General features: G+C 31.5%; 1 protein-coding gene across 1 annotated transcript in view; it reads right to left on the bottom strand.

Moving 5' to 3' along the window:
• The window catches only part of LOC108686382 (3-hydroxyisobutyryl-CoA hydrolase, mitochondrial-like), an 11353-nt gene extending 2465 nt beyond the window's left edge, over window positions 1–8888 (bottom strand). Inside the window, exons 1-5 of the mRNA XM_018191662.1 lie at window positions 8808–8888; window positions 8629–8722; window positions 2425–2480; window positions 399–643; window positions 84–325 (exon numbers count right to left, since the gene is read on the bottom strand). Coding sequence (XP_018047151.1) covers window positions 84–325; window positions 399–643; window positions 2425–2480; window positions 8629–8722; window positions 8808–8810 — 640 coding nt within the window. The 5' untranslated portion in view covers window positions 8811–8888. The remainder of the gene's footprint in view (window positions 1–83; window positions 326–398; window positions 644–2424; window positions 2481–8628; window positions 8723–8807) is intronic.
• Between the last annotated feature and the right edge of the window lie 832 nt (window positions 8889–9720).

A 9720-nucleotide genomic window follows, 5' to 3' on the forward strand; every position in this document is an offset into this window, starting at 1 on the left:
TGTACATATATATATGTATATATATATATATATGTATATACATATATTTATAGAGTTTTCAACATAATTGAAGTTATATATACCTTGCAACTTATGTCCTGTCAGGCCTAAGTAGATACCCAGTTTACCTTTCAGTCTGGACAAGAAATAAGTCGCACCAGCATCGGGAAAAAATCCTATTGACGTTTCTGGAATAGCACAGAGAGTTTTTTCCGTGGCAATTCTATATTTGCCAAGTGTAGCTAATCCTACGCCGGCTCCCATTGTTATCCCATTGATAATAGCGATATAAGGTTTATTATATGTTGCGATTAAATGATTTAAGCTGGAAACAAAGATAAAAAAATTATTTTGCACAATTGATGCATTGTTCTTAAATAAACACTATTAGGACTTACACATAGCCTTGTTTAAATGTTTCTTCAATCAAATAAAAGTCTTCTTTTGTTTCATTCAATGCCAAGGCAAACGATTTAATATCGCCACCCGCACAAAACACTTTTTCACTACTACTTTCTATTATTACCAGCTTCTTTGAAAATTCCCATTGTTTAAGAATGGAATATATTTTTTGGATCATGGATAAATTTATGGCATTTAACGCCTTAAGTCGGTTTAAAATTATTATGCCCTTATCTTCAACCTTTTTGTGTATAATTATAATTTTTACATAATCAATATCTTAATTACCCAGATAACAAAGTGTGTTTCAGCAAAATCGCACATATCTATGATTGCTTGTTATGCTATTGCTTGCTTTAGATTTGTCTTCAACGAATATACCGACATTATAGCAACATGCAGGCAACAATGTGTATAATATGTATTATCAGCAGTTTAACAGCAAGATAGCTGCATCAATGTTATCTTATGTTGTCGGCAATATGATAGCGTTATATAATGCTGCATATTATTGCAATAGTATGAATTTTGATGATTTTAAAGTTGTCGAAAAATTGCTGGCTTTGAATAGTAATTTTGAGTCACTATTCAAAGTTATCATATCGTGAAGGCATCAAGTTAACAAATGAGGACTCACACCCACATTCATCTTTCCTTATTCTAAGGATGGAGGAAGTTTCCATGGAAGGATTCCTCGATTCTCCAAGGTCTCCTTGTTTTATAAACAGATTTCAAGTCTGCTTTCCCGAAGGAAGGAATATTTAAAAAATTTTAATAACCTACTGAGAGTAGCATATCATAATATATATATGCATACCTAATATCATGAATTACAAATAATAAAGATTATAAAGGCATTGTTGATTAAACAAGGTCGTGATTAAACAACAATAATAGACAAAAATAAAATTAATAGCGAATTTGATTGAATGTATTCATTGCGCACTGATGCACATTAATTCGCCGTACATACACAAAATAACATAAATTTACATAATAACATAAATTATAAATAAACATAGAAATCAATTAAATTGAGAAATCTCATATATTTTATTGTACTGTTACTCATATATTTTATTCATATATTTTATTGTACTGTTAGATAAAATATATTTTATTCGAAATATTTGCATTTTATTTTTATACTCAAATTAAATTAATTAGTGTAACGGCTTTAATATGCATCAGTGCTTCCAATCGAATTCGTCATAATGCTTATTGTACGAAGAAGGAGAAAATGCTTTTAAAGAAGTTTATTTCTGAAAGAAAGTTATCAAAAATAATTATCGATGCGTCAGATTTAAATTAAAAGCTATTGAAAGTAAAAAAACCGATGTAACGAATTTGGAGATTTGTTTGGACAGATTTGTTATGAAAGTTACATTTCCTCCTCAAGGAAAGTCCCCTGAGAAAAGGAAGTTAATAAGACTCCTTTTGGTCAAAGAAGGTTTATGAAACATGAAATGAGGATCAAGGAATCCTCATTCCTCAAGGAAGGACTATGAATATGGGTATAAATTGCTGAAATTCTGGTAGCAACACATCCCTGGTGGAAAAGTTTCGTTGAAATTATTTCACGTTTTGAAACAGTTTTCAGCAAATTTCAGCATTTTAGAAAAATTTCTAGAAGAGTTTAATTTTAACGATTTTTAACTGAAAAATTCATTTTCTGAAAAAATTTTATCAAAATTTTAAAAAAATTTCATCAAAATTTCAAAGAAATTTTAGTTCTATTTTTATTTTTAGTTCAATTTCAGAAAAATTTCAGTGCTTTTTCAATATGTTAGATGAAAAATTCACTTTCAGTGAAATTCCAGCAAATTTTCAGCAATTTCACTGAACTGTTCCAAAATATAAAATAATTTCAGCGAAATTTTTTCACCAGGAATACTTAACAATGTATACTTAGCAAGCAACATGCTAGCAACAAAATAAACACGCTATCTGGATAATTCCTTAATTTATTGTAATAAATTAATAGCATTTGACAAAAATTTTTTAATAATAATATAAACATACATCTTTTATAAGGATCTCATCCATTTGAGTACAGGCTGCTTCTTTAGATTTAGATACTGAAATTGTAAGATAAATTTAAAGCGACGGTTTAATTTACGTTCACAGTACTTACGTTACTACATATATGATAGAAATCTCAGGATAATAAATTATAAAATTGATATATTATAGTTTCGTTCAAATTTTAACAATTACATAAACTTCTATAAAATTGTATAACCATCTTTAATAGTATCTTATAAGCAATTTATATTAATTGTTTTCTAAGATTTATATTGCTCTTCTTTTTCCCGTGCAAATGATATAAAAGCTCACGGTCCAATTCCAGATTATGAAGTCTGTTCGTGTTGCTTGCATTTTTTGAGTGCATTCGAGGAGACACTATTCGCGCTATGGACGCAAACACAACTAACACTGTTCTTGGAGCCAATAGCGCGATAGCATTAGCAAGCTTCATGAACAATCCTAGCGTAGCATTTAATTAGAGAGATATAATTCGTCGAGATTAAGGTGCCTTTACATGGCAGTGTCAGCGTCGAGCGTCAGAGCATGCGCAGTGATATGTTTAATAATTTTACTGTAATTGAATTTAATGTATGAGATATACTAATAGTGGAATCTTGTAGTTTACACTGTTTAATGTAAATAAATATAAATTTTAAATATTATATGTTAAGATAGTAATGTATATCAAAATTTATCATTTTGCGTTAAGAAGCTGCACAAAAGATTATTACGCAGGAGTCTGGAGATTCAAACTTTTGCGCAATAATCAGCAGTAATCTTCTGCGTAGATGCTCGATGCTCGACGCTTGTATGTAATGGCACCTTTAAGTTAATGTAGGGGATTCTGTCTTCAATTACCAATCAAACTTTTCCTTATATATAATTAAAATTTTTAATGTTTTGTAAAGTTTATAATGTAAATTTTTTAATTTCTCATAATGAATAACATAATCTCAATTGCAATCTCTATAGCTTGCCGCTAAACCGAAGTGAACAATATAGAAACTAGATCAAAAAATTAATAGTTACACTAAATAAATTAATCAGATAAAAAAGGAAGAACCCTTGAGCATTCGTTGTTGATTTCAGAAAAAGAAGCACATCTACATCTAATAAGGATCTTAAGCATCTGCAGCGGAATATCCTGCCGCGCTATACCGCAATAGTAATTTTTTTCCTTATACGAGAATTAAAAATTGCCAGTAACTAGTATCTCTGACTTTTACATTTATAATGAAATCAAATACACAAGTTGTACTTCACAGAAACTTTGAAAAGTTAAAGATGATACACAAGCAAGAATTACGTTCGCTCCTAGTGGCAAATCATCAACAGAGATTAAAATTGAGATTGCATTCATTATAATAAAATTTGAAATTCACACATTACGTACGTTTATTTACTCTACGAAATTCTAAGAGAGAAAGGGGTTTGATGACATTCGAGAATAGAATCCCCTTAAACATTAATCTAACTTTAACGAATGTTAAAATTAGAAATCTTACTAACGCTATGTTGTTTACGGATCTGTAAACGTTAACGCTACCATTACATTATCTCGGAAGAAATAGCATTGATAGCGCGTAGTTTTGATGTTACACGCTATCATTAGATATCGTGTTTGTTAGCGCTGCAGTTGATCGTGTTTGTTAGCGCTGCAGTTCCGCAAACAGTTTGTAGCGCTAAATAGCGCGAATAGCGTTTCTCCGAACGCACTCTTTCAATGTGGACCGACCGTGAGCATTAATTGGATCGTATCCTACATTTGATTCAAAAAATAATAACTTATATAAATATATCTAAAGAAATATTTCTAAAGAAAAAAATCTAAAAATGTTTCTTTTATAAAAAAAATCTAAAGAATGTTTCTTTTATAATATATTACAAATTGATATGCTCTAAGAAAAGAAATATATTGGGAGTACAAATTAGTTCGGTCCGTTTTTTTGTGTTCAAAAATGCATTTATTTCAAAATGAATGAACAGATCAATTAAAGTATTGTCCATCGCTGCCTTTTTCCCATCTCTCAGGCAATTTGAATTCCATCTTGAAAAAAGACTCGTCTTTGAAGGCGATCCAATTTTGGAGCCAATTTTCGATTTCTGCGAAAGAAGTGAACCGGTGACTTGCCAAATCGTACTGCATCCTTCGGAACAACCAGTAATCAGAAGGAGCAATGTTCGAAGAATATGGCGGGTGCGGTAAAACATCCCATTTGAGCGTTTCCAAATATTTTTTTACGACTTTAATGACATGAGACCGAGCGTTGTTATGAAGAAGAATAACTTTATCTTGTCTTTGCTCGTATTCTGGCCGTTTTTCTCGCAATGCACGGCTCAAACGAATCAATTGTAGCCGATACCGATCGCCCGTAATGGAATCACCAGGTTTCAGCAGCTCATAAACAAGACCCTTTTGGTCTCACCAGATATATAGAGCATGATCTTCGAACCATGAATGTTCGGCCGTGATGTTGAGATCGATGGCAACGATTGACCGGGCTTAGCGTAGTATTTTTTCTTCTTGGAGTTGTCGTAGAATATCCACTTCTCATCTCCAGTCACGATCCGATGTAAAAAACCTTTTCTCTATTGTCTTTGAAACAGCTGTTCGCAAGTGAAAAATCGCCTTTCAACGTCTCTTTTGGTTTCAGTTCATAAGGCACCCAATTTCCCAATGTTTTTGAATTAATCCCATGGCTCTCAATCGTACAAAAACGGCTTATTGAGTTACCCCCAATGATTCTGCAAGCTCCTCTTGCGTTTGACTCTGATCTTCGAGTAATGCTTCTAATTCTTTGTCTTCGAATTTTTTTGACTATTCAGAGTGAGGCTTGTCTTCAACGCTGAAATCTCCATCCTTGAAACGTCGAAACCATTCTCTACATGATTTATCAGTTGGAGCAATGTCACCATAAACTTCGACAAGCATTCGATGGGCTTCAGCCGCACTTTTCTTCCAAAGCAGAAAATCAAAAAAATGCTCCCACAAATGCTGCTTAGTTAACACAAAATTCGATATTTCAAACACAGTAAAAATCAAGATTTTTGTATGAAACTCAAAGCGAAATAAACTGAATATATAAACTGAATATTATTAGCAGATGTTTAACCTCTCTGAAACCGCCAAAATCAGCTGTCACTATGAATCATGCACAACAGCTGGAGCTATCTTTAGAGAAACGGACCGAACTAATTTGTATTCCCAATATATTATTGTATTATATATAGACAATATACATATATATTGCAGAAATACGTTTACATTACTGTGTGAATGGAAAAAGAATAAGATAGTTAGTAACGCTCATACCATATATGCATCGATACAGTATACAGGGTGTCTCTTAAGATGGATCGGAGCATGTTGGGGGCGGAAAATGGATCAAAGGGAACAAAAAATTCTTATACTATTTTGAGATACTCGCTGTAGTTTTCGAATTAGAAAAGGAAACGTCTAAGTCAATATGCTATATTAAGCTGCGCCGCGCGAAATAGGACGACCCACTCGAGCGGCAGCAACGGCGGCGCGCAAAGAAAGGGAAGTAGCGCTTCGTTACCTAGCACAGCCTGGCATGGCGATCCTATGTGTTTCGTCGCGCCTACACTATCCAAAAATGTTATTTTAGCTAAAGTTTTTCTTATCATTATAAATCACGTTATTTAGCACGATTAAATATGTTTTAATACATTATATTAAGCGATGTAATGTAATTGATGAAGCGATGTAATGTAAACGATGATGTAATGTGATTAATTAGAGCATTATGCAAAACGTATGCTGATTGTGGCGATATCTCCACTTGCTTTATTATACGATGTTTCTATTTAATTATGCTTCGAAACACACTTCGTCGGAGTTATTACATCATTATATGCTATATTTATTTTTTGACATGTTAATGCATATACACTTGAAATTATAATATAAGCTCGCGTAGATAGCCGCTACATTGTAAATCCAAATGTATTTTTCCATGCATAATGACGCATTTGACTAAGTTTTTTCACATTTTTCTTGCCGTTTAACAAGTTTAATTGTACATTAGAAACGTTCTTCAATTTTATTAATCTTTAATGTTCACTGATGAATAAAATTTAAATTTTTTGTGATTGAAAAGATTATTTACGTATACGTTAATGAGACGTTTAAGTTTGTAGTAACTGAAAACTTAAATATATTGAAAAAACACTAATTGAAAATGGAGTGTTTTAGTTTATTTTCATTAAACTATCCATCAAATTTAATGCCCATGTTTATTACATTTAAAAAATCTATAACTTACAAGAAAAGAGACCCAACCGCTCATCTTAAGAGACACTCTGTATATACATATATGGATTATAATAAAACAAACAACTTTTTCCTTTAACAAAATTGGCTCCGATAATAATTTTTGCGCTTATTTATCTTCAATCTCCTGTAAAAACTACTACACTTACAATTAGTTGAATCGATTAATCTCTTGTTTGTAAACAGATATTCTTGAATTTCACATAATTAGTTATTTCAAGTCATGTCTTTAAGGAATGTCTTAGAATGTCTAAGCATTAATACGGTCCTGTGATTGATTTATGATTTCTTAAGACTATACTTAGACAGTTTTGAATATAAGATCTGAAAATATCAGCCTTGATATTGCAATAAAATAATGTAGTTGAAGCGAAACATTTTACTTATTTCAGGTAAATTTTGACATGTAATAAACTTGTTTACCAGAAATAAATAAAATATTACTGTAACCAAATGCTTCGCTTCAATTAAATTATCTTATTGTATCAACCAAGGATAATTACGGCTAATTTTAATCTTTCTTGAGCAAGATAACTTTCTTTAGCAAGATAAATTTCTGATAAAAAAATTAGGACATTCTATTTTATTAAGTGCACTATACTTGTAAAAATAATGATATTTAATTCACGTGATCGATTATCGTGATTGATCTAACAGAGAAAATGTATATAAAAAATTTCTTAAATCTTATTTAGGATTCTTAAAATCTTTAGAGTAAAATTTAATTCTACAGAATGAGAAAGTGATAACTGAGCTGATAAAAAGGAATGGTTCAAGTGTCAATTTTTTAAGCGTGTTATTTCACTCTTTAGAATTCGATTCCACTTTAAAGATTTGAGGAAGTATATTTTTTTAAAGCGTAGAAAAAGAAATAAGAAATTATATTACTTCTAATATATAATATACCTAAAAATTAAAAAATCTCAATCAATTTGACTCGAACCGTTTTTACTTTATTTTTTACGTTTTCAATTAAAAAAATTAAGTAAAGAATTTACTTATATCTCAATACACACATCTATAAAGTTAAATATCACGCATTTATCATGAAATCTTTATACAGAAATAATAAAATAACATATATGTTATAGAAATAGAAATAATACACGCAATTCCTGATTTATGCGTAATTCAAAGTCTTGATATATATTTGTAGAGTTTAAATTCTCATTTAAAACTTCAAGAACTACTATTTGGACGAATTTGTGCCAGAAAAACGTTATTGTTCTTTCGACAGAAGATTATACTGCATATTGTGCAAATTCTTATATTAATATCTCTTAGGGTGCTCCTTATAACATGACCATTTAAAATGTCTCGTTTATGATGATACGAAAAAATATATGAGAAAATACTACAAGGCATCTTTTTTCAATTCGAAGGAGCATATACTATGATGAGCAAATAATTTTTCTCAAAGTCATATTTCTTGAAACTTCAAGGTCATTCACTTCACTTTTTTAAATAACCCAAACATCGGCCACATGGTCGAATCACAAAAGAGAAGTTACTTAAAAAAATTAACCTCAGACTAATTTGGTATTAAAATATTTTTTGTTTGACAAGGATATCAAGTCGTCTTACGAATTCGCACGGTGCGGCTTAATCGCATATTGGCTTAGGCGTTTCCTTTTCTAATTTAAATAAAACTACAGCGAGTATCTCAAAACAGTAAGAATTTTTTCCCTTTGATCCATTCTCCGCCCCCAATGTGGCTCCGACCCATCTTAAGAGACATCTTATATATATGCATATGAAACAATTAAAGATATAGGCTGGATTCGCTTTGGCACTTACAAGCTTTAAGCATCGTTTCAACCTTGTTGTTTATTAAATATTAAAACAAGAATAATTGATGTTCACAAGAGCCATAAGTGCCAAAGCGAACGTAACCGTAGTCTCACCTGTAATATATCGCGATCCTGTCATCGATAACCATCTAATTATAGTAACACGTGCGATTGCAGCACTCGCGGAATATAATTTTCCTCTGATGCTCTATAAGTATTTTATTATAAAAGAAATATAATTGTAGTTATTTTTGACGTATCAATTTTTAACTTTTATTTTAGATCAAACTTACCATGTTAAAGGCTGCGTTTGGTTTGAACGCCTAATCGTTATGTATATATGTTTTACAAGAATTACTCAAAATATTCTTTATTATTATTTGATGTTGCTTTGACGATGTAAATATATTTCATTTCTTGTGAAACGCTTATACAGGATGTCTGGAAATAATCAAATATTTCACGGGCAGGTAGAGCGGGCTAAACTGAGTCTGAAAAGTCCTCTATTATTTTGTAAATTTCCTCAATAGTAATGAGATATTATCCTTAAAGATAGCCGAATACGCGCGCTCACCTGGCCTACTATTGTGAAATGTATATGTCTACTAATCGCTTGGCGCACGAGCCTTGGGAGTTGGGGATTAGCTAGCAAGTGGCCCGCGCCGCGCACACCGCCGCAAGCCTCCATAGTTCGGACGGCGCGCTTGCCAGGCTATCCTCGCTCCCCCGCGCGCCAAACAATCGGTAGGTATATAGTAGTATTCGGCTCTTTAAGGATTAATATCTCGTTAACTATTGGGGAAACAAAATGAAAGAACTTTTCGACTCAGTTTAGTCCGCTCTAACTGCCTATGAAATATTTGACGATTATTTTCAGATACCCTGTATATACTCAGCAAGAATGGATTAAAATGGATTGAAATTTTTTTCTATCCGAATGCGTATTTTAAATACTCTACTGTTTTTTTAATTTAATTGGATTCAATTAGATTCAATTAGATTCAATTTAATGCAAAAGGATTAAAAAACTGTATTTTCTATTCAAAATTTTGAATTAAACAGTATTCACAATGTGTGTGCTGTGCACAGAAAAAGCTAATATTATTTTTAGATTGAAAAGCATAGAGATATGCTCTATGTAATTCCTATAAATGAATAAAAATGCATTCAGGATTGAAAAGCATTCATTTTAATATTCGTGAATCA

This window comes from Atta colombica, unplaced genomic scaffold (genome assembly GCF_001594045.1).
Source record: "Atta colombica isolate Treedump-2 unplaced genomic scaffold, Acol1.0 scaffold179, whole genome shotgun sequence".
Lineage (NCBI taxonomy): Eukaryota > Metazoa > Arthropoda > Insecta > Hymenoptera > Formicidae > Atta > Atta colombica.